This window comes from Castanea sativa, chromosome 5, assembly GCF_040712315.1.
Source record: "Castanea sativa cultivar Marrone di Chiusa Pesio chromosome 5, ASM4071231v1".
In the NCBI taxonomy this organism is placed as follows: Eukaryota; Viridiplantae; Streptophyta; class Magnoliopsida; order Fagales; family Fagaceae; genus Castanea; species Castanea sativa.
The window spans coordinates 40033049-40059082 of NC_134017.1; the positions used below are offsets into that span (position 1 = coordinate 40033049).

The 26034-nt window shown below is 35.7% G+C and overlaps 2 protein-coding genes and 2 pseudogenes across 2 annotated transcripts; 3 read left to right on the top strand and 1 right to left on the bottom strand.

The window, feature by feature from the left end:
- The first annotated feature begins 735 nt into the window (after positions 1 to 735).
- On the top strand, positions 736 to 2491 carry LOC142635178 (DNA (cytosine-5)-methyltransferase DRM2-like; annotated as a pseudogene).
- Positions 2492 to 7038: 4547 nt separating this feature from the next.
- LOC142635179 (uncharacterized) lies at positions 7039 to 8460 on the bottom strand. The gene is made up of 2 exons (XM_075809382.1): positions 8091 to 8460; positions 7039 to 7931 (listed from the first exon to the last, which is right to left on the bottom strand). Exons 1-2 carry the CDS (start codon positions 8458 to 8460, stop codon positions 7039 to 7041), a joined length of 1263 nt encoding a protein of 420 aa, XP_075665497.1.
- A 2448-nt stretch (positions 8461 to 10908) lies between these two features.
- On the top strand, positions 10909 to 13258 carry LOC142635180 (DNA (cytosine-5)-methyltransferase DRM2-like; annotated as a pseudogene).
- Positions 13259 to 22028: 8770 nt separating this feature from the next.
- LOC142636542 (VQ motif-containing protein 4) lies at positions 22029 to 23308 on the top strand. The gene has a single exon (XM_075810797.1). It carries the CDS (start codon positions 22373 to 22375, stop codon positions 23153 to 23155), a length of 783 nt encoding a protein of 260 aa, XP_075666912.1. The 5' UTR covers positions 22029 to 22372; the 3' UTR covers positions 23156 to 23308.
- Positions 23309 to 26034: the final 2726 nt, after the last annotated feature.

The following is a 26034-nucleotide window of genomic DNA, read 5'->3' on the forward strand; positions in this document are numbered from 1 at the left end:
TAATCTTTTGGATCTCTTATGCTCCCATTTCGTTCAGGCCTTACCATTTGATTGTTTACTGGGTTCCTCCAGTCTTCTTCATCGAGTTCCTCTGAGAACATATCCTTTAGAGTTTTATAATAGATTTCTCTTGCTTATTGAGCTTCACCAGTGCCTCCCCCCACTTCAAAGGGGATTTGGGACCCTATAGTGCCTAGAGCATCAGCAAACTGATTTTATTCATTGAGCGTATTCCACATTGAAGGTTTGAAACTTCCCTCTCATCTTGGTTGCCCACGTGCTATAAGATGCCAAACTAGGTTCCCTCAAAGTGAAGTCTCTCAAATTGATGTACCAAACAATCGAGGAACTTCCCTGTAGACACCCCAAAGGCACATTTTAAGGGTTTCATTAGTAGCTTGTACATCCTACATCGTTGATACATGGCTACAGCTACTACTTCCTCCCCCTTATGGCTGAGCAAGGGGTTCCACTATAGTTACAACACACTCGTTATCTCCTAAATTTTCTCGCTCTAGAGTTTTTTTTCTACATGTAGCTTGGTTTTCTTTCTTTGACCAAATTTTCCTTTCATAGTTTTTACCATTAAAAAAAAATATTCAAATTTTAACTAAACGATGGAGAACATTATTGTTTTTACCGAAGGTAGCTTCAAAATTAGAGAGCATTTCTTGCTTTCTCGTCTTAAAGAGCTTGGAAACCTCAACTTTGCATAAAGTTATAGATTACTGAGAAATGGATGGGGATGATTTTGCTGTTAAGGGTGACAACTATGACTGGCAATGAAGATGAGTAGGAAATTGGTAACTTTTCTTTATCTTCTTCTTCAAGTTTGACACCTCCAAATGAAGAAACTGTTACTGGCTCAGGGGAAGCAAGCTCATCTGCTAGTTCCTTCAACTCCAAATTGGTTGATAAGTTCATAGGGATGGGCTTTATTGAAAAGAAGGAAGCAAAATTAATTCAGGAAAATGGAGAGGAAAATACATATTCAATTCTAAATACATTCCTTACATACTCAACTTTGAAACATCTCTCCTCAAGAATAGCAACATATCGATTCTGGTAATTACTCTTTGGATTGTGATGGGAGCTTTTCTGGATAATTTCTCTGATATTGACAGTTGTTTTGACAATTTGGAAATCACAAATACCATGTTTGATGAGGATAATAAATGTTCATCCTTAATGAGTATGGGGTACACAAGAGATGAGGCTTCAATAGCATTGGAGAGATGTGGTCTCGATGCATCACTTGCAAAGTTGACAGATCATATCTGTGCTGTTCAAATGTCTAAGGTAGCAGATACTCATCTGCCTGTTGAAGAAAAGCTGAGGCCTAAGCTTCCATACAATGATTCTGCTAAGCACAAGAATAGAAACACAGTATGATTATGAGATGTGGAAAAGAAAAAAACAGGCGCTCATTGATGATGATGAAACAATTCATCTCCCAAAATCCAATTATTTGATTTGGTGTCCCTACAATTCATAGAACACTCCCAAAGGCAACTATTGGACCTCCCTATTTCTATTATGAGAATGTGGCGCTTGCTCCTAAAGGCATTTGCACCACTATTTTACAATTCCTATATGATGTGGAGCCGGAATTTGTTGATTCAAAATATTTTTGTGTTGCTATTAAGAAAAGGGGCTAATCCAAAATAGGTTTCCTCTCCTTCCACTTCCACCACGCACCATTCGTAAAGAATTACCCTTAACAAGGAAATGGTGGCCTTCATGGGACGAGAGAACAAAGTTGAATTGCTTACAAACTTATATTGGTAGTGCAAAAATGACAAAAAGAATCTGAAAGGCACTTGAAGACAATGATGGTGAACCACCTCTAAGAGTTCAAAAGTATATACTTGATGAATGTTGAAAATGGAATCTGGTCTGGATTGGGAAGAATAATGTTGCCCCAATTGAACCTGATGAAGTAGAAATATTTTTGGGGTTTCCAAGGAACCACATAAGGGGAGGAAAAATAAGTTGAACTCATATATATATATATATATATATATATATATATAAATCGCTTGGTAATTCATTTCAGGTTGACGCAATAGAATACCATCTCTCAGTCTTGAAATACATGTTCCCAAGAGGCATTAATCTTCTCTCTCTTTTCCCTGGGATTGGTGGTGCAAAAGTTTCCCTACATTGACTTGTTATCCCTTTGATTAATGTTGTGTTGGTTGAGATTTCAAAAGTAAATAAAAATATTGTCAGGAGTTGGTGGGAGAAAACAAACCAGAAAGGGAATTTAATTGACTCTATAGATGTGCAATAGCTAAATAGTGAACGGTTGGAGTAGTTATTGAACTCATTTGGTGGATTTGATCTTGTAGTTGGTGGGAACCCATGTAAAAATCTCGCTGGTAACAACATGCATCATTGAGATGGACTTGCAGGTAAAGAATCTGCACTCTTCTATGATTACTTTCACATTCTAGATTTGGTTAAATGTATCATGACAAAAAATCAATGAATTTCTTGTAAAGGGGCCTTTCTTCTTGGTACTTGTATTTAATTTGAATTTATTGGATCCTTGTGGTCACCATAGCAGTCCAAGGATACATCCTTGAATCTTTTGATGAACTGCACAAGATCCTTGCTGGCCTTTTGCTTCACTACTTGAAGAATGGAAAAATGTCACTTTGTCTTCTCCTAGGTAATAGTTGGCACAAAATCTTTCTGTCATGTTATCCTTACTTCAGATGGACCTAGGTCTCCTCAAGCCAAGTGCATATTAGTCAATGTCTCCTCCTTTTTTTGCTCTCATCCATGGCTTCCTCTTCCTCATGCAAAAGGGAAGAACAAGCACCTTCATCCTTTGATGACAAAGCTACCTCTACTTGCTCAAACTCTAAAGGACAAGAATAGGTCCCTGAGCGGCATGCCTTGCCACTCTGAGATCCTTGGTATACTCCTAATCTCTTTACTCCTTCAAACCCTACTGCCAAAAACTTCTTAACCCCTTAGATGATTTAAGCCTCTGCCTCGGTGTGGAAGACCTTGGCTAGTTGTATTACAGGCTTGCTTCTAGGCTCTATATTGAAAGGATGAACTACTAGTCTGGGGTTAAGACCAGGTATCTCATCATAAGTCCACGCAAACACGTCTTCATACTTCTTTAGCAGTTCCTCCAACTGCTCATTTTCTTGTAATGACAACTGGCTATTGATGAGGACAGACCTCGGGTTCCCTAGGTCAACCCCCTGGTTCACTTCTACCAACTCTTCCTTTGATGAAATTTGTGGCTCTACTTCTACATCCTTAGGCTCCTTAGATGGCCTCTCCTTGTACAACCATTCAAGAGCCCCCTTGCTAATTGCATTTAGGTCCTACGCACCTTTATAAATGGTACACCACTCTTCCACCAAGTTTGTGAACGATCACACACCATCACAATTTGGATGAACTTACCTCCTCTCTTTTTTGCCTTTTTCTATTAAGATGGTTCCTTACGTTGTGTTCATTTCTTTCCTCCTCTTCTTCTAGGATGGGTTTTCACAGGAACCTAGATATAGAACATCCTTCAATTGGTGCTAGCTCATCATAAAACATAGTTTCCATTCATTTTGGTTGAAGGGAATTGGGTTCACAGCAATCTTTATAGGTTTCCCATTTAGCCTCCCTTTCATGAACTAATGATAATTTAAGGGAACCAAATGATACTTATGAATCCATGGCCGCCCCAATAGAATACGATAGGAAACTTATGAATTGATTATGTGGAATCGAGTCAAGGTAACTATAGGGCCTACTCCAAAGGCCAGCTATACGTATCCTTCAGCAGACTCTGCAGCTCCACAAAAACTTGTTATTTCCATGGGTGGCCACAAAATCCTCTTGTCAGCCATGCCCACGGCCTCAAAAAGAGCCTAAGGCAATAAGATTAAACGCTCTTTTAATTTTGGATACCATTTATAGTGGCTGTTGAGTAAAGTGGTCTCTATGATCTAGATATTCAACCTCCATATCTTCATCTGCGAAGGTCACTACATGTTGGAAATAAAACAAAATATTGATGGGCCTTTCCTCAGTTACTCTCACAAATATCCACACACTACTTAGTGTGTAGAAAAGACTCACACTCACAAATTAAATAAAGAGAGAGAGAGTGGAGAGGGAAGAGTTAGAACTCTTTAAGGTTTTGTATTTCTCTTCAACTCTTGCTTAGAACTTGACGGATGAATGGGTTTATATAGTACACCATCCAACCTTTAACTCTCACTACACTTATTTTCTAACTCTCACATTCATAAATCTCACACATAACTTCAATAAACTTCCCACTACATTAACTTATGAAACTCACTTATTTATGAAGGATTAATTACAAACAAGTTTAACTTCTAACATCCCCCCTTAAACTTGTTTTCTTGATTACTCCAAGTAAGGCTCGCAGCTTGTTGAATGTGTCATACTTGAGTGGTTTAGTGAGTATATCTGCAACCTGATCATGTGACTTCACGAACTCAAGATGAACTTCTTTTCTTGCAATACATTCTCGAATAAAATGATACCTTGTATCGATGTGCTTACTTCGGTCATGAAAGACTGGATTCTTTGCAAGAGCTAGTGCTGACTTATTGTCTACAAATATCTTCGTAGCTTCTTCTTGAAACATTTGCAACTCTTTCAATAAACTTCTAAGCCACTTTGCATGACAAACACTGGAGGCAGCAGCAACGTACTCAGCTTCACAAGTGGAAAGCGTCACGATTGGCTGCTTTTTGGACGTCCATGTAAATGCAGTATTACCCATATAGAATACAAAACCAGTAGTACTCTTTCTATCATCCGTATCTCCGGCCCAATCACTATCACTGTAGCCAACAAGTTTAAAATCTTTAGAGGGTGAATACAACAGTCCATAATCCAGTGTACCTTTTAAATAGCGAAGAATTCTCTTGGCAGTCTTCAAATGAGTCATCTTCGGTGCTTCCATGTAACGACTAACTAGTCCAACGCCAAAAAGAATGTCTGGTCTTGTGCATGTTAGATATCTCAGACTTCCGATCAAACTTTTGAAGAATGTTGGATTAACCTTCTCTTCATCAACATGCTTTGACAACTTCACTCCACATTCTACAGGGGTGCTAACTGGATTGGAATTTAACATCTCAAACTTCTCGAGAATATCCTTCGCATAACCTTCTTGGGAAATAAAAATCCCATCCTCCATCTGCTTCACTTCAATGCCAAGATAATAGGCCATAAGTCCAATATCTGTCATTTCAAACTGCTTAGTCATTGCTTTCTTGAAGTCTTCAAACATACTTGGATTGTTGCCTGTAAAAATCAAATCATCTACATACAGACAAACAATTAAGATATCTCCATTTGTATGCACCTTATAATAAAGCGCATGTTCATGTGGGCATTTAAAAAACCCATTAACCTGGAAGTATTTGTCAATTCTACTATTCCAAGCTCTTGGTGCCTGTTTTAGGCCATATAAAGCTTTCTTTAACTTCAAAACTTTATCTTCCTGCCCCTCTACAACATAGCCTATAGGCTGCTCAACATAAAGTTCTTCCTCAAGGTAGCCATTCAAAAATGCGGATTTTACATCCATTTGGAAAATTCTCCATTGATTCTGAGCTGCTAAAGAAATTAGCAATCGTATAGTTTCCAAACGAGCAACTGGGGCAAATATCTCATCATAATCAACACCTTGCTGTTGACTATACCCTTTCACCACCAATCTTGCTTTGTATCTCTCTACCTCTCCTTTTGCATTCTTTTTCAACTTGTACAACCATTTTACACCAATTGTCTTCTTTCCAGTTGGAAGAGTTGCAAGCTCCCATGTATCATTCTTCTTTATTGCCTTGATTTCTTCATCCATAGCATTTCTCCATTTTGTGTCTCGCACTGCTTCTTCAAATCCTGTAGGTTCACAATCAGCAAACAGACAAAAAAGTGTTACATCATCAGTAATCTCTGTTGAATCATAAAGATCCTGGATACTTCTCATTTTTCTTGGTCTTTCACTAGAACTTCCTTCTAGTAAAGATGATGATGATGGACTTTCATGAATGGGAGATGATGCTGCTGGTGATGGAGGTGGAGTGGTAGGCTCTTCTTGAACTTCATTCCCTTGATCTTCCTCTTCAATGAGGGAAAGAAATCATACTTCTCCTCTTCTTGGGTACTCCAATCCCATGTGCCTTCTTCGTCGAATTCCACATCTCGACTAACAATGACTTTTCCAGTACTCGGATTATAGAGCTTATAGCCCTTAGAGCTTGGATCATAGCCAATGAACACATACTTCTTGCTTTTATCATCTAGCTTGGATCTCTCTTGATCTGGTACATGTGCATATGCAATGCTCCCAAACACACGAAGATGGGAAACTGTAGGCTTCTTCCTACTCCAAGCTTGTTGTGGGGTTTTTCCTTGTACACTTCTTGTGGGGCAACGATTGGACAAATAGATTGCACAATCTATAGCTTCAGCCCAAAATTCTTTAGGCATTTTCTTGCTCTTCAACATGCTTCTGGCCATATTAAGAATTGAGCGATTCTTTCTTTCTGCTACACCATTCTGTTGTGGTGACCTTGGAACTGCTAGAGGGCGGAAAATCCCATTTGCTTTACAAAATTCTTTGAATTCATTTGATATGAATTCGCCTCCTCTATCAGATCTTAAGGCCTTAATTTCATGACCACTCTGCTTTTCTACAAATGCCTTAAATTTCTTAAATACACCAAATGCTTCAGATTTCTGCTTCAAAAAATAAACCCATGTTTTTCTACTAAAATCATCAATAAAGAGAAGAAAGTAGTTACTTTTACCAAGTGATGATGGCTTGATAGGTCCACACACATCAGTATGAACAAGTTGCAATAGCTTGGTTGATCTTGTACTAGCTTCTTTTGGAAAGCTTTTCCTTGATTGCTTGCCAAGGAGACATCCTTCACAAAGCTGGTTAGGATGCTCAATGGAAGGCAATCCTCTCACCATCTTCATCTTTGTCAACAACTGTAGTCCTCCAAAGTTTAAATGCCCAAATCTTAGATGCTAAAGCCAAGAAGAATCTTTAAAACAAGCCTTCAGACATCTAATAGCATCAGTTTGAATATTTAACAAGAACGTTCTATTTCTTGTCATAGGCACATTAGCTATCACATTATTTCGATGATCCCTTATTAAGCAACTACGATCTTTCAACTGGATATCATAGTCTTTCTCAAGAAGTTGTCCTAAGCTCAAAATATTAGTTTTCATGCTTGGCACATAATATACATCAGAAATAAATTGATGATCTCCATTCTTTAAACGAATAAGAATTTTACCTATCCCCTTCACTGAAACTTTGGATGAGTCACCAAAGGTAACACTCCCGACTACCGATTCATCAATCTCCATAAACATCCTTTTATTCCCACACATATGATTGCTAGCACCAGAGTCAAGATACCACGCACCATTTTCTTCTTTGCCTTCTCCTTTGTATGCCAACAACAAAGTCGGCTCCACTTCTTCATTCTTATCTTCAACATAGTTAGCTTTCTCCTCAATAGTGTTAGTGGCATTTTTACATTCAGAAGCATAATGCCCATACTTTTGAAAATTATAACTTTTGATATTAGACTTATCATACCTTCTTTTATATGGTCTTGAGAAACTTCCTCTTCCATGATCTCTTGTGGATTTTGAACTTTGACCCCTCTCTTCATAATTGGGAGAGTTTTGACCATTTCTTCCTCCAGATCCTCTCCCTCTACCACGTCCATGTCCTCGGCCTCTTTGGCTACTTTCACGCCAACCTTTCTCATTCAAGGTGAGCTTTGCTTGTAGGACTTGCTCCAAAGGCTCTTGCTTCTTCTTATTGAGCCTTTCTTCATGGGCTTGTAATGATCCCATGAGTTGGTCAATGGTCACTGACTCTAAGTCTTTTGATTCCTCAATTGCTACAACAATATAGTCAAACTATGAAGATAATAACCCAAGAATTTTTACTAAAACACGGAAATCATCCAAGTTCTCACCATATCTCTTCAATTTATTTGCAATTGCCAACACCCATGAAAAATAATGCGAAATAGATTCAGATTCTTTCATGTGCAAACCTTCAAACTCGCCTCTCAATGTTTGAAGGCGAACTTTCTTCACTTTATCAACTCCCGTTAGAGAGTTTTTAAGAATCTCCCATGCTTGCTTGGATGAAGTTGCATTTGCAACTTTCTCGAACATAGTTTCATCCAAGCCTTGATAAATCAACGTAAGTGCTTGTTGATATTTCTTTCGAGCTTTTTGCAAGGCTTCCTTTTGGTTTGGGGTTAAAGATTCTTCATCTTGTGACTGCACATAACCTTTCTCCACAATCTCCCACGCATCTTGGGATCCGAGCAACGCCTTCATTCGGATACTCCAATTTTCAAAGTTTTGTTTGGTAAGTCGAGGATATTGGAATGACACCATCCCATTAGCAATAGCCATTCTCACCACGAACCGATTGGCTCTGATACCACTTTGTTGGAAATAAAACAAAATATTGATGGGCATTTCCTCAGTTACTCTCACAAATATCCACACACTACTTAGTGTGTAGAAAAGACTCACACTCACAAATTAAATAAAGAGAGAGAGAGTGGAGAGGGAAGAGTTAGAACTCTTTAAGGTTTTGTATTTCTCTTCAACTCTTGCTTAGAACTTGACGGATGAATGGGTTTATATAGTACACCATCCAACCTTTAACTCTCACTACATTTATTTTCTAACTCTCACATTCATAAATCTCACACATAACTTCAATAAACTTCCCACTACATTAACTTATGAAACTCACTTATTTATGAAGGATTAATTACAAACAAGTTTAACTTCTAACACTACATTGGTTGTCTCAAAGAAAGATCAACTTGCATGAGTTTCTACTGCAAAGCATTCCGCTCTTGCATCTACTGCTATACTCATGAGAGATTCCGCAGCCAACATTCATGCCTCTATCCCAAATCACAGTTGGTTGAACAAAGATCTGAACTTCGGGTTCCTCTATAAGGTCCTCACAATATTTCGGGGGAAGGATTCCCCTACTTCTTCTCCTTCCACGTCTCTTGCATTTCCATGAATCAGAACAGCTACCACTTATTTCCCCTTATGGTTAGGCAGGGGCTTCCTCTACAGTTACAACACACTCTTTCTCTTAAATTTTCTCACTCTATTTTTTTTTTTTTTTTTTTTGCATGTAGCTTGGTCTTCTTTTTCTGAAAATATTTTCCTTTTGTGTTTTTTACCACAAAAAAATTCTGCTTCAAATTTTAACTGAACAATGGAGGTTTTTAGAGAGAATTTGTAGTAGTACTAGTAGTACATTATTATTTTTACTAAAATTAGCTTCAAAATTAAAGAGCATTTCTTGCTTTCTCATCTAGGAGAGTTTAGAAACCTCAACTTTGCACAAAGTTAGAGATTACAGAGAAATGGATGGGGATTTTTTTTTTGTTTTTTTTGTTGAGGGTGACAACTGTGACTGGCAGTGAAGATAAGTGGGAAATTAATAACTTCTCTTTAACTTCTCTCCTAGATTTTCTCGCTCTAGAGTTTTTTTTTTTTTTTTTTGGCATGTAGCTTGGTTTTCTTTCTCTAACCAAATTTTCCTTGTGGTTTTTACCACAAAACAATTTTGGTTCAAATTTTAACTGAACAATGGAGGTCTTTACGGAGACTTTGTAGTAGTAGTAGTAGTACACTATTGTTTTTACCGAAGGTAGCTTCAGAATCAGAGAGCATTTCTTGCTTTCTCTTCTCGGAGAGCTTGGAAACCTCAACTTTGCACAAAACTATAAATTACAGAGAAATTGATGGGTATGTTTTTGGTGTTGAAGGTGACAACTATGATTGGTAGTGAAGACAAGTGAAAAATTGATAACTTCTCTTTAACTTCTCTCCCAAATTTTCTCGTTCTAGAGTTTTTTTCTACATGTAGCTTGGTTTTCTTACTCTAACCAAATTTTCCTTTTGTGGTTTATACCACAAAACTAGAAAACAATTTTGGTTCAAATTTTAATTGAATGATATAGGTTTTTATAGACTTTTTAGTAGTAGTAGTAGTAGTATTAGTACATTATTGTTTCTACCGAATGTAGCTTTAGAATCGGAGAGCATTTCTTACTTTCTCTTCTTGGAGAGCTTGGAAACCTCAACTTTGCACAAAGCTAGAGATTATAGAGAAATGGATGGAGATGCTTTTAGTGTTAAGGATGAAAATTGTGACTTGCAGTGAAGACAAGTGGGAAATTGATAACTTCTCTTTAACTTCTCTCCTAGATTTTCTTGCTCTAGAGTTTTTTTTCTACATGTAGTTTGGTTTTCTTTCTCTGACCAAATTTCTTTTTGTGGTATTTACCACAAAAAAATTTTGGTTCAAATTTTAAATGAACGATGGAGGTTTTATAGAGACTTTGTAATAGTGTTACATTACTGTTTTTACCGAATGTAACTTTAGAATCAGAGAACATTTCTTGCATTCTCATCTCGAATAGCTTGGAAACCTAAACTTTGCACAAAGCTAGAGATTACAGAGAAATGGATGGGGATGCTTTTGGTGTTGAGGGTGATAACTGTGATTAGCAGTGAAGACGAGCAGAAAATTGATAACTTCTCTCCTAAATTTTCTTGTTCTAGAGGTTTTTTTTTTTTTTTTTTTTTCTGCATGTACCTTGCTTTTCTTTCTCTGACCAAATTTTTCTTTTTTGGTTTTCACCACAAAGCAATTTTGGTTCAAATTTAAATGAATGATGGAGGTTTTGACAGAGAGTTTGCAGTAGTAGTTGTAGTACATTATTGTTTTATCAAAGGTAGTTTCGAAATTAAAGAGCATTTCTTGCTTTCTCATCTCGAAGAGCTTGGAAACTTCAACTTTGCACAAAGCTATATTACAGAGAAATGGATGGGGATGCTTTAGGTGTTGAGGGTGACAACTATGACTGGCAATGAAGAAGAGTGGGAAATTGCTAACTTCTCTTTATCATCTTCTTCTCCAAGTTTGACAGCTCCAAATGAAGAAACTATTATTGGCTCTAGGGAGGCAAGCTCATCTACTGGTTCCTCCAACTCCAATTTGGTTGATAAGTTCATAGGGATAGGCTTTATTGAAAAGATGGTTGCAAAAGCAATTCAAGAAAATGGAGACGAAAATATAGATTAAATTCTAAATACATTCTTTACATACTTGACTCTTGAAGAATCTTCTCAAGAACAGCAACATATTGATAATTACTCTTTGGATTGTGATGGGAGCTTTCTAGATGATTTCTCTGATGTTGACATTTGGTCTGACAATGAGGAAATCACAAATACAGTGTTTGATGAGGGTAATAAATTGTCATCCTGAGTAATGGGTACACAAAAGATGAGGCTTCAATAGCATTGGAGAGATGTGGTCTAGATGCATCACTTGCGGAGTTAACAAATTTTATTTGTGTTGCTGAAATGTCTAAGGTAATGGATGCTCATATGCCTGTTGAAGAAAGGCCGAGAGGCTTAAGCTTCCATGCAATGATTCTGCTAAGCACAAGAAAAGAAAACAGTATGATTATGAGAGGTGAAAAAGAAAAAAACAAGTGCTCCTTGATGATGATGAAAAAATTCGTCTCTCAAAATCCAATGATTGGATTTGTTGTCCCTAATGAACCTCACCCTATAATTCATAGAATACTCCTAGAGGTTGCTATTAGACCTCCCTATTTATATTATGAGAATGTGGCGCTTGCTCCTAAAGGCGTTTGGACCAATATTTCACAGTTCCTATATGATGTGGAGCCTGAATTCATTGATTCAAAATATTTTTGTGTTGCTATTAAGAAAAGGGGCTATGTTCACAATTTTCCAATCCAAAACTAGATTCCTCTCCTTCCATTTTCACCACACACCTTTCATAAGCATTACCCCTAACAAGGAATGGAGGCCTTCATGGGATGAGAGAACAAATTTGAATTGTTTACAAACATGTATTGGTAGTGCAAAATTGACAGAAATGATTTGAAAGACACTTGAAGACCATGATGGTGAACCACCTTTAAGGGTTCGTTTGGTTGGAGGGATGGAAAAGTAGGAGGATAGAAAATGGTGGGAGGATAGAAAAGATTTTAATCTCTCTCCTTTTCGTTTGGTTGGGAGTGGAAAAGCTGAGGGATGGAAAAGTGAGTTTATATAAATTTACTCAAACAGCCTTGTTAAAAAATGATGGCCAATTAAAACAAGAAAGTGACAAACAACCAAAAAAAGAAAAAGCAATCACCCAATTTATTAAAAAATAAAAATCATGTAAAAAAAAATCATGTCCAGTTAAGAAAAAAAACAAAACAAAACAAAACAACTATCACACCACAGCCTAAGAAATAAATAAATAAGGAAAGTAAACGAATTGCCCATGTACAAGCACATAGATATTTTTGTCCATTAAGCAGCCCCATTTTCTCTCTTAAGTTTTCTCTCCATTTTTGGGATAAAACTTTTTAGTGGGCTCAGGAAGAAAACACTCGGGCCCCACTATTTATTTTTCTTCCTCCTTACCCAACCAAACACATTCTAAAAAAGCTTTCCTTCCTATTTTCTCTTCAAAATTTTCCATCTACCCTATTTTACCTCCAAACAAACACACTCTAAGAGTTCAAAAGTATGTATCTAATGAATATTGAAAATGGAATATGGTCTAAGTTGGGAGGAATAATGTTACCCCATTTGAACCTAGTGAAGTAAAAATGCCTTTGGGGTTTCCAAGGAACCACATAAGGGGAGGTGGAAAAATTCAAAATGAAAGATATAAATTGTTTGGTAATTCATTCCAAGAGGACATAGTAGCATACCATCTCTCAATCTTGAAAGACATGTTCCTATGAGGCATCATTCTTCTCTCTCTTTTCTCTGGGATAAGTGGTGCATAAGTTTCCCTACATTGACTTGGTGTCCCTTTGAAGAATGTTGTGTTGGTTAAGATTTTAGAAGTATATAGAAATATTGTCAGGATTTGGTTGGAGCAAATAAACCATAAAAGGAATTTGATTGACCTTGCAGATGTGCAGCATCTAAATGGTGACTAGTTGGAGCAGTTTATCAACTCATTTGGTGGATTTGATCTGTAGTTGGTGGGAGCCCATGTAATAATCTTGCAGGTAGCAATAGGCATCATCAAGATGGATTTGAGGGTAAAGAATCTACACTCTTCTATGATTACTTTCATATTCTAGACTTGGTTAAATGTATCATAACAAAAAAATCAATGAATTTCTTATAAAAGGGTCTTTCTTCTTGGTACATGTATTTAATTTGAATTTCTTGGATCCTCGTGATCACCATAACAATCCAAGGATACATTCTCAAATTTTTTGATGAACAGCACAGGATTCTTGTTGGCCTTTTGCTTCATTTCTTGAAGATTGGAAAATGTCACTTCGTCTTTTCCTAGGTAATACTTGGCACAAAATCTATCTGTCATATCATCCCAGCTTTGGATGGACCCTGGTCTTAAGGTGGCGTACCAGGTATATGCATGATCCACCAAAGACTTGGTGAATTCCCACAAGCACAGTTCCTTGTTCCCTACAAGGGAACCCATGGTGTTAAGGAACTTTTTGATATACTCTACTGCACTCCCTTTTCATCCATCATAAGGAATGAACTTTGAGAATTCATAATTATTGGGATAAGGTTTGTTAAGGAGTTTAGCAGGGAAAAGAGGATTCCTAGAAAGTTGTTTGGGAACCTTTGGGTGCCTTTCTCTTTTTTGCTCAAGAAGAGCATTCACATCTGCTAAAGTAAGATATTGTGGGTTAGGTCCCCCACCTACTGCTAATTCTCTTTCTGGATGAGGTATTTCTACGTTAACCTCTGGGGGAGCATTGTCCCTAGCCTCTTAGGTCCTTACTTCTTTTAGGAGGCAAACCTTCTGCAGCATCATTTCTATCATTTGAGTCATTAGGTCAAGTTCTACCACCTTCTCGTTCCTCCATCATGACACGGCTTCATTTTCTCCCATAGGTTCTAATGCTGCTAGTGGGACATTGGTGTTTTTGCTATTCCTTAGCCTTGGACCCATACTTGCAAAGGGACCACTTCTTCCCTTTTCTTTTTCCAGTTCCTCAATGGAGTTGCCAATAAATGTGGGACCCTTTTTTAGACTGGCCTAAACTTGATATGAAGTCCTGGGCTACTGAGAAGGGCCTGGAGTGGAATAATAGTGTTGAATGGGCAAACTGGGTTCAGTTCATCGCGACCTGCTTAGGTTGTTATGCCAAATAGATCTACGCACAAGTCACAAAGAACTCCATAAGGCAAATAGAAGACAAATATAATAACAAGTACATAATATTTGGTGAGAATCAAGAGAGAATAGTAGTATAAGGTATGAAATACTTCAAGAAACTTTATTTATTTAAATCAAGTATTTAAGTACATTAAATCCCTATTGAAAGGTACTCCACAAAGCCTATAAGCCTCAAAGATCATAGACATGGCTAGCTCCTTTTTGGTCCACAAGACTTGTGAGATTTAAGTCCTTGGATCAAAGTGGCTCCTTGGATATCACTAAAATACTTTTTATAATGTTTCTTTCACTCACTGAAGTCAACCTAAGTTCTAAAGCTCATTTTGTACTTTTTTCTTTTTTTCTCTTTATTGTGTGTTTTCTCTCATTTTCTTGTTTCTTAACTTGCTTCCCTCACAACTATCTTCTTACCCCTTTTATGTAGGTCTTTGGAAGGATTGAAATTACCATCTTCTCCCCCCTTTTTTTTCTTAGTGTTGGAGTTGGTCTCTTTTGTTCTGAAACCTAGGTGACTGTTCTTTCCTTATTCTCTCTTACTTTGTTCTTCTGGGAACCCATGTTTGAAAGTGCAATGGTTGTCTTTCCCTTCATAAAAGACATCTTCTTGGGTAGGTCGAATCCCCTTTTGAGGTCGATGAGGTAGAACTCATGTTCAGGACTTTAAAAAGGACATGTCAAAGGTTTTATGGCCTTAATAGTGACTTTTCCTTGTTGGGCCTTTTCTTGAAAATGGTATAGATTCTTCTTCGAGATGGATGAATTCGGAAAGTCTTCAATTTCCTTTTCCTTTTTTCCATACTTTTCTCTAGCCAAGTTTCCTTGAACTCTTCACGTTGAATTTTGAACTTCAAAACCTATTGGGACATCATAAGTCCATTCATATTTTTCTTTTCTCCAAGGAACTTGATTCTTATGAACTATTCCAAGATTCCCTCCTTTTTCTTGATGTGCTTTTCCTGAGGACCGCTTTCAGGGATCCCATCTCCTAGGTCATCTACTCCTTATATAGGGCTTTTTCATCACTTATTTTCTTTCTTTTGACATTAGGCCTTCTTTTTCACTCCATCCGATACTTCTCTTCTTAAGTTCTTCTTTTTGCAAGAACACCAATTGGGCCATGTATCCTTTGATTCCTACAGGGCCTATAGTTCAATTCCTCGGATCTGGGCTTTCTTCATTGGGATTTTTTGGACCTCAACATTGTTCTAATTTGATTTCTCTAAACCTTTTCAAAACATTTTATTTCTTGAGTTGTAATTGTCATAGTTAATTGCGTTCTTTAATCTCCTTTGTTATTTTAATCCAAATATGTGTTATAGGTATTGAGGGGTTGGTTAAAACCTTCAAAGCATTGATCTGTTAGCAAGGTGAGTCTTCTTTATGTGGTTTCTCACTTTGCTAGATAAGATCAACATGCTTTTTTGTTTGATATGAGTTTAAGTGTTAATTGATTTAACTTTCATCCCACACTTAAAGATTATTAATAAATCTCATATATATATATATATATGTAATATCTAATGCATAAATTAATGTCAAGAGTCTTGTAATTTAGTGGTATTGTCTAAGATTTAGACCCTCCTTCCCTTGCTTATTGTAACAATTGAAATATATAAAACTTATAAACCATAGAACCTCTAGCAGCTTAGCTTAGTAAAGGAATTTAAAATAGATTTCCAGTGGCGGTGAGCTTTAGCCCAAGAAAAATCATGTTGGTTGTTGCTAGTGTACTAAAGCAAGTTGTGCCTTAATGATATATTTAGTTGGATGGATTTTGGAAATGATGGAAAAAGTTGAGGGGAAAATAGGAGATAAAAATGGGTGAGACGGGTGTTTGTTTGGGAGGGAGAAGGAGGAGAGAAAATGGTGGGGCCTCACTATTTTCTCTCTGGGCCCACCAAAAAATGATGTCTCCAGATTGAGGAGAAAACACAAAAGATAAAATGTGAAAGGCTTTTGGTGGTTTTTTGGACGAAATTGTCCTTTGTTCTTTCCAGTAACTTTCAATTTTTTTTTTCACTTTTTTTCCTTTTTCTTCTTTGCCTTTCGTTGTCTATTTCTTCTTTCTTTTTTTCGTTTCTTCTATTTTCGGGTTTTTTTTTTTTCATTTTTTTGAATCCTTGGTTGTGTTCAATTTTTTTTTTTGAAATAAGTGTCCATATACAAAATTTTTTTATTACTTTTTAAAAACAAATAAGGATACAATTGTAAATTCATACCAACTATATTTTACATCCTCTCATTTTTCTTCACAACCAAACAAATGAGTTTTTCATCTCTCTACTTTTCTATTTACCCAACCAAATACATACGAGAGAAAACAAAATCTTTTCTATCCCCCCCACTTTTCTATCCCTTCACTATTTTATATCCTCCCACTTTTCCATTCCTCCAACCAAACAAACCCTATAATTATGAAGCTGACTTACTATAGTGGTATTCTCCTTGAATAGTACTTAAAGAAAGAATGATATGATGCAGCCTAGTTCCTTCAGGAAACTAATTTGTTCATACTTCATAGCCATGTGAATGATTAGAATTGTTCATGCTATTGAGAAAGTGAGTGAGAAGTAAAAACAAAGATTAATGTAGTTTGATACGATTCCTATACCCACTACAAAAAATCTTAATATATAAAATTATTGTGTTATGACTTACAAGAGAGTAACCTTAATCCAACCAAAGACTTTCCTAGAATATAATATAGGTAATTATGTGTAGTTTAATTGTATTGTATAAGAACTACAATAGTGTGGGTTCTAGTTAGCTCAATTGGTAAAGTCTCTGATGGTTGTATAAGAGATCTGAGGTTCAATCCCTGCCTACACCAAAAACTAATTGGTGTCTTGGTCTGATGATAAATCTTTTATCATCAGGAGCGGACGTCATAATTGAAACTCTCTAAAAAAAAAAAAAAAGAACTACAATAGTAATAGTTGTATAAGTAGGCCAAGAGGATGTAATTCAACTTGTTAACATTTTTTTACATTTCCAATGTAGATATTTAGGGGCCAAATTCTACTTCCCTCAAATTTAAATTTTTAAAAAAAGGTTGTATAAGTACATTGAATCTAGACTAAAATCCCTAACATAAAATGATATGATCGTTTTTTTATTTTCAAACCCATTCCCCCCCAAAAATAAAAAGTCTTTGCCTTTAAACTAGATTCTCATAGGCTTCTCAAAAAAAAATATATAATAATAATCATAATTAAACTAGATTCTCATAGTTATTTATATATTTGAGCAATTTTCTTTTGAGATATATAGTTAGATATATATACAATACAATAATATGTTGTTAAAACTACAGCTCGAAACTTTAGTGTATTCATAACATTCAGAGTTTAAATTTCACATCTCTAATTTAATTATTGAAAGAAAAAAGCATTTTCTCTCTTTGATGCTATAGAATAAGCCCCTCCATTCGTCTTCCCAGCCCAATTACTATTAGCCTTATTATGTGGGTTAAACTTTGAGGCTTTGGGCCTATGACGGTACATACTAATTCGATGCTTCATTTGACGAATACATCTTACTCTTTCCAGCCCAATTACGATCAGCCTTACTCTTTGGGTTAAACTTTGAGCCTGCTATCTTTTCTTAATAGAGAGACTTTTCATTAAAACATTGAGCCTACTATATCGAATCTACCAATTTGTTGCTCCATATATATAGCCGAAAAAGGAACATGCACTTATCTCATCACTATCTTTGGATTTATTTTTAATTGGGAAATGATTAGTGTACACATGATACATTTAAAAGTCACGAGTTCCTTTGTAAAATGCAGCTATGTGTATTATGTGTACATTAGAGTCTGTCCATTAGACACTACTCATTTTATTTTATGTGAAATTATTTAGATTTTCATTTTACATTTTCCTCTCAACTCATATAAGGGTAAACAACTATAAATTCAACATATTAATGTACGAAGAAGACATAATTGATAATGCATTTAGATTCCATATATATATATATATATATATATATATATATATATATATATATATATATATATATAATTTTTTTGTATGAGTCTCTCTATTCTATTTCTATCCCTTACCAGCTACAGGTGGTCTCACACATTAAATTACCCTCCGTAAGGTTTCTTACTAAAAAAAAAAACTTCAAATAGAGTTACTATAGATATCATCAAAATTTTAAGAGGGTGATTACTTGTCTTATTGTTCATGATCTTCTTCTATGCTGTTGAAGAATCCCATTGTCACTTTCATGTAAATGGGGTAAGTAATCTAGCCCCGATCTATCTTAAATTGGTCAAACCAACCCCCATGTCTTTAAATACTCCCCAATAAAAATGCTGTATTCTCTTGCAACGTAATCGCAGCCATGTTCCTTATTAAATTTGGTCAAGCTGACCTACCAAACCTAATTGTTCCATAAACGCCAAAATAATTTTAATACATGTCCAGTATGAGAGAGATAGCCATTACAGTAAGTTGTAACCTCTTTTTGCCCAGAGACCTAGAAACAAAAAACTGAGGTCCAATGAAAGAAAAGAAAGTAATAAAAAGGCTTTGCCATTTTGCACCAGAAGTTTCGTTTTCCCTAATAAATTGTGAGATTCTACCCTCATACGTACATTTAATTTTGCGTTTCAGTGATAATAATGTACATGTGGACGTGTCATTGTGACAATTGGGTGGAATCACAATTGTTGTAAACGTGATAGACAATGGATGCATCTAGCACTGTCCAACTTATAATAAGTGGAGTCTCTTCCATTCCATGACAACATCACTTCAACCCTTGTGGGAAGTGTTGCACTTAGAGAATATGTGGTCCCTTTTGGCACCTTTATAACCCCAGCATTTGCTTTCAGATATTATATATAAAATCAGAATTGGATTCACCTCTCATTTTCACTTTTTTATTTTCATGTTTTAGTGTAGCTTAAGCTCCTTCCAATAAGTATCATATTAATGTGGACATTGGTCTCTCTGACTTGTGTGTAAAAAGCTAGGATGCACTTGGCAATTAACATTAGAACTATCATTTCTGGAAATATATATGTACAGGGTTTGGAATATTTTTGGTAAAAGATAAGTATGGAATTTTGGATTTATAAAGTTGATTAGTATGTTTACCGATTTATATGGACAGTTTGTGCTGCTCAATAATAAAAGAAATTTGGTCCAATAGGGTTGTGAACTTCTTGTGATTTGACTCTAGTAATGAATAAATCCTTGGGATAAGATCCATTGTGTGTAAAGCCATAGTGCGTTTTAGACTAGGTATTTCATTTTTTTTTCCCTTTTAACTTTTTAAAAACCTCATAATTTTTTAGCAAATAAATAAACAATTTTTTAAAAAGAAAAATAAAACCCCCCTAATCTATATATTAGGCACGCATATATAGGATAGGACATGAAAGACATAAAGATGTTGAAAAATAAGGGGGAAAAAAAGCCAAAAAAAAGAAAAAAGAAAAAAGAAAAAAAAAGATGTACTTGGGATATGGGTATAAGTTGGGGCATCAGAAATGTGAAAGGAACTGTGTTTCTCAGAATTGCCAAGGCAACCAATCCTATCTCTACCATATTTGGTTGCAAAGTTAACTCTTGAAGCATGACGGCCACTTTAGTGTATGGACATGATATACTGATAAGAACAGGTACCTATATGATATGGGCCAAATTCTTCTAATCATTTCAGTTATATCTCTCTCTTATTTCCTCAGTGTTGCAACTTGCAAGCTTGATAGCGTTATATAGTATACTGTCATTGTTTCAGTCCTCTAAATTAAGGAAATTTGAATATAAAAAACATTAATGTAGAGACAAAAAAATCCTTGAAAATGCTCTAAAAGGATTCCTTTTACTCCTTACTAAATCTTCAAACTCTCTATTCTCATAACACAATTTACCCCTCCCCCCCAAAAAAAAAAATGTCTAGGAATTTCTTTTTGAATATGACCAAATACCCAGTACTTGTAATTCATTCTCATTGGCCAAATTCTAAGATGAGTAATTATTGGGCGGTGGACATAAGCACTACAAATATCATTGAAGCCATGTACTTAAAAATTTGTACACAGGATATATTATGTATATGAGAAAGTAAGACACTAAAAATTTGACGAAAGATTTCATATATTTTGAGGTGATAAATTATTAGTAAATAAAAAAATAAAAATTTGTCAACCTAAGTGTTATAAAAAAAATTTATGTATGTAATATTAGTTATATATATTATATATTAATTAGTGGGTCGTGGCCATTTATGGGCCATCAAACTGCCACATGGCAGAGGCTAATTTGGTATTAAGAGTAAAAAATAAGGGCAATATAGTAAGAATGAGAGAGATAGAGATTTGCTTGCACAGTCGTAGTACCTAGGAAGCATATACTAAAATCCAAGATAATTTAAAATTTTTATTAATTTGAAATTGTTTATTTTATGATTTGAGTTGTTCAGATTAAATGCATATGTATTAATTATTATTATCTCCCAAACAGACCAAAAAATTTATTACCGTAGTCAGCCTCAAGGGCTCTACAAGTCAATGGAAAAATTTGAACCTTTTTTGACGATTTCTTCTTTTTCTCACACAAAATCGCCCCCACCTATGCTGTCTTTTAATTCCAAATACAACCAATGACATGTTACCAGTTGTAGTTTCTCTCAACTTAAACCCACTCTCCTTTTAAAGCGCGTGTTCTCAGTTTCTTAGGGTTCTGCTCTTAACTCATTCTAGATTGGATATGCCAATTGGTCAATTCTAACATGCAGCCATGTCTTCTTAATTTGGGTTTGGCTTGGACCATATCTTCTTAATTAGGGTCAAATCTAATATGAGTTGTTTAAAAGTGGTCACATGTTGGCATCGTATCTAATGGTTTAGAAGTGGTCATGTGTCGGCATCATATTTGATCCAGTATACTAAAGTATAGAACTTAAATCTTATATTTTTTAATTGTACTTGATTAGATCATGAATAAATTGTTACAAGAAACTTATCAAAAAATATAATTAAATAGCTAATAAATTATAAACCACCAATAAGAAATATATTTTGATTACAATATCTTAATTGTCTTAACAAATTGCCTAACCTCATTTGAAATATCTAAACAAGTTGGACCAAGTTTGCTTTTCATATCTCTTTTTTTTTTCTTTTTCTTTTTTTAGGGAGCGGGTCATGGATTCTCTAATTTTTCAATGATTTTAAAACATCAATGTTAACTCATTCCACATCATTATATTTGCAACCATGGGATGATGATTTGATAAAACAAAGATGTTAATTGTTATGTGGAGTACAAAGCAAGTCGAGCCCATCCACGACCATTAGAGTTCACTCAAAATTTTTATTTTTATTTTTTTATGGGAATCACTCAAAAAATTGATTAAACTATGTTTGAAGAAAAAGAATAAAGGCAAACTTTGTTTAAGTATAATTATATATTTGAAGTGACACTTAAAATACTCTTTGAAAGGGTAGAGTACACATCTTAGAAAATAACCCATTCTCATTTACATAATTGATCTACACGAATGGAAACAATTATCTGCATAAAGAAGCATCTATGATACTTTGATAGCATTCTCCTAACTAAAAACTGAGATTGAAGGATAAACAATTATCCTGAATGAGTTGAGATGTCACAGTTTTTAAGCTGGGATGGACCTCACCACAAGTCACAACCCAAAGATCAAACACTCTATAAAGCAAATAAACCAATATAAAAGTAGTAGTAGTACGTACTTTGTTGGGCATGTTGAGTTGTAACACTTGAACGCACTTTTTCTCTCACTTTCTCTTTCTCAGACTCCTGTTGGAACGTGTTTCACACACTCCCAACAGTAACGCGTGGAGAAGTAAGGCTAAGGCAGCCACAACCAAGAGACCTAAAGTGCCCACCAAAACATTTCTTACCAAACCAAAGAAAGTAACAAAGTCCTCCTCATCTCATCTCTTAAATCCCATCAAAAACACACAAAAGTCACAAGCATACACTCTCTCTCTTCCTCCCTTCTCTTCAAAGCTTTTCTCTTTTATTTTTTTTTTCTCAAAAACTCAGGGACAAAGAGAGAGACAGAGAGAGAAACATAGAAATGGAATCAACAATCTTTCATAGAAACCATGAAAACCCAACTTTTCTGCCATCACCAAACAGCCACAGCTCAAACAGTAGCACCAGTAGCAGTGGCAATGGACTCCAACAACAACAGCAACAGCAACCCACACCACCTCCAACTCCACCATCATTTCCACACCAAGCACCAAAACCCATCACCAGATCCGAATCCGCCAACCCTTACCCGACTACCTTTGTCCAAGCAGACACTTCCTCCTTCAAACAAGTAGTCCAAATGCTCACCGGATCCTCCGAGACTGCAAAGCAAGCATCTCTATCTAACAACAACAACAACAACAGCAACTCGGTACCCGACCCGCCATCCAAGACCCATATCCCACCCATCAAATCCATGATGCCCAAGAAGCAAAACCAATCTGGGTTCAAACTGTATGAGCGTAGAAACTCCATCAAGAACCTCAGGATCAACCCCTTGATCCCAATCTTCGCTGCTTCTGGTTCTTCACACAATTCCCTATCTGGGTTTTCGCCACGTAAGCCTGAGATCCTCTCTCCGAGCATTCTTGACTTCCCTGCACTCGCTCTCAGCCCAGTTACTCCTCTCATACCCGACCCGTTTGACCGATCCGCCAATGCTAAGCCGTGTTTGGACACCGAAGCTGAGGAAAAAGCCATTAAAGAGAAGGGCTTTTTTTTGCATCCATCGCCAAGCACTACACCCAGAGAATCGGAGCCACCACGGCTTTTGCCTCTGTTCCCAACTACTTCGCCTAGAGTTTCAGGTTCTTCGCCTCCTTGAAATTTCAAAAAAACGAAAAAAAAAAAAATTATTTTTAATTTTGTGTAAGATTTTATGTATTACTATTGGCATTGATGGCATGGATGCAAAAATGGTATAATTTGTAATGGGATATTTGCAGAGAATGAGAGCAATCTTGCTTCAATTGTAGAATTTTTATGTGTGAATGTGTCATGTGTTTTTTTTTTTTTTTGGGGACTGCTTGGTTGCTGACAGAGTTAAAGAGAGAAGAAAAGAAAGGAAAATCAATTTTTCTTTTTTTTTTATTCTACTATTGAGTGATTCTATTGAATTGTGTTGTTTGAGCTTCTAGGAAGTAAAGAATTCCCATGAGAATTGTGGCCCTCTTTTTTGTTGATAATTAGCAATGAAAGAATTGTAGCCAATTGTGTTGTATGAAGCTTTAGTTGACTGGGAATTAAATTTGTGATTAACTTGAGTAAAAATTCAATAATTAAAACTATTTTTTAATAAAATGACACATTTATCGATGTACCTTAATTATTGTTCTAACTTTCTAAGATTCACGGAATGGAGGATTCAAAAGAATTTTAAAAATAATAATAATTTTTTTCTTAAAAAAAAAAAAAAAGTTTGTTAGGATCACCATAAATTGCATGGGAGAATCTTAAGTCATCTGGCTCTACTTTCAATTATTTCAATAAATGCTGAAATGAATACCGAGATCTAACTCAGTGGCATCACTAAGAATTAACAAACATTGTAAGAAGTGCAGATGAGTAAGAGAGAGAGAGAGGTATTGTGGAAAGTTTGTTCATATCAATGGCAAAAGCAGCTTTGAGCTAGCTGTCAAAAGAAAGAGTAGAAGAATGGGCAAGGAATCTTGACCCTTTTGTTGTTTTTCTGAGAGTGAGTGTGGGAAAGATGCCAAGAGAAGCAGGCAGGCTTTCTATATTATGTGGTTTGGTTTACAAAACTAAACTCTGGTCTTTTCTATGTCATTTTATAGTGTATTCCACTGTTTTATAAGGCACTATGCCTACAGTTTATAGGCCTGATGTAGATCTACAAGCATAGGAAGGGAACTCAGCATTGGATATGTGATGGGTCTGAACCAAAATTGTTCTCCTGCTGCAGAGTTTATTGTTATACTTATATCAGTCAAGCTAGCTTAAGCAATGTGTGATCTATTTGTAACTTTAAATTGACAATTGGTCACTTTTTCTTTTGCATAGAGTGCGAGGTCAAAATGGGGTGGGGTCTAGAATAAAGCTATAAATCCATTGGTGTTGATGACCATAGTAGTACAGTTTGAGCCACATGAGAATTTTGATATTATAAGGGGACCCATCAAATTTAGAAACCCACAAGGTGAGTTTCATGAGTCAAGGTCCTTTGATACTAAGCTTTGAAATTGAATTACCTGTAAAAAGCAATCATGCAAAGGTGGTTCCTTCTTTGAATCTTAATACTGTTTTAAGTTTGCTTTTTGACTCGAAAGGAGACCAGAAACTGTGGTAAATGGGGACATTAGGAAAAGAAAAGAATGCGTAGGAGGGGAAAGTGGGACTTGTGATGATGAAAGGAAAGAAAAGAGAGAGAAAGCACTGATGAGAATGGGAAAGCCAGAAAACATGGCGTGGTGTGGCCACTTGTGTTTTTGTCTGTTTGTTTCTTTGTTTGTCTGTTTTCGTGAGTATGATTTTGTAGAATTTGCACCCTCTGGTTGTTGGTTCATTAATTTGGAATTTTGATTCTTCCATGTGCACTCTTTGGACACTCTTTTGGCCTTTGCTACCCCCATCACGCTCATCTTCTTCTCTAAATTAAAGGTGCAGAACAGCTAGTCTGTCCGAGTTTATTCAGTTTATTATGTCTAATTTTTTAAAGCTTTATTTGTGTCTACTTTTTTTTTTTTTTTTTATCCCCATGAGCCAATGAAAATGAGCGAGAGAGAGATCCAATATTTACAATTTCCATGGTTGTAGATGGACATTACTTGTCAGACTTCTATAAACTAGAAGCATGATAATTTAGACTACGTATATGTACAGATTGTTAGAGAATTTTCTGCCATCTCTTCAACATTTCACCCAAATTAAAACATCTTCTAGCCACACCTTTCAACCATTTCTTTATCCTATCTCTATCTTATTAAAAGAATAAATTTTTTATAGTTATTTTTTCTCTCAATTTTTTTTTTGTGTTACTTTCTATCCAAACTCCACCCACATAGAGAGAGAGAGAGAGGTGGCGCTCCTCTATTGTGCCCTCACCTCTTCCTTGCTGCTCTCGTCCTTGCCACTCCCCCCCATCACTCTTATACGTGTTGCTTTTGTCCTTGCCACTGGTCATTGCAGTTGTCCTATCTCCACCATCTCTTTATCATCCTTGTCCCTCCACCGCTATGTCGCCATCCTTGCCATTCTCCTCCAAGTAGAGAGAGAGAGAGAGAGAGGATGTCCAAAATATATAAGTTTATTTTATTAATCTTATTTTAATTTTTAGTTTGATTTATTTTGGTATTTTAGGAATTAGTTTAAATGAAATTAGGATATAATTTAGTATATTATGGGAATTGTAATAATTTATTAAAAATAAAGTGTTAAAAAAGTTGTTGAAAAAGTCCAAGTTTTGGACAAAGTTTCGCTTTAAACTAGTTTGGAGTTATCTCTTCTAACCCTCTACATGGAAATTTATTAGACTATTTATATGTATTATTTAAAAAAGTTGCATGATTCTTAAAAAAATTCATGTGACTAAAACTACACGTGGAAAGTTTCTTCAATCGCCACATAATAAATTGGAGGAAGATAGTTCCAAAATAATTTGGAACTAAACTTTTTCTCTAGTTGTTTACAAGGCATGAAACATATAAATACAATCTACTAATTCAACCGAACTTAACCTAACCTAAC

Excerpts from the sequence above, each read along its gene's own strand:
- LOC142636542 (XM_075810797.1), top strand. The coding sequence starts at position 22,373 with ATGGAATCAACAATCTTTCATAGAAACCATGAAAACCCAACTTTTCTG.
- LOC142635179 (XM_075809382.1), bottom strand. The coding sequence starts at position 8,460 with ATGGCTATTGCTAATGGGATGGTGTCATTCCAATATCCTCGACTTACC. Across the intron at positions 7,932-8,090 it reads ATTGAGAGGCGAGTTTGAAG|CAATTGAGGAATCAAAAGAC; the intron begins GTTTGCACATGA and ends ATATTGTTGTAG.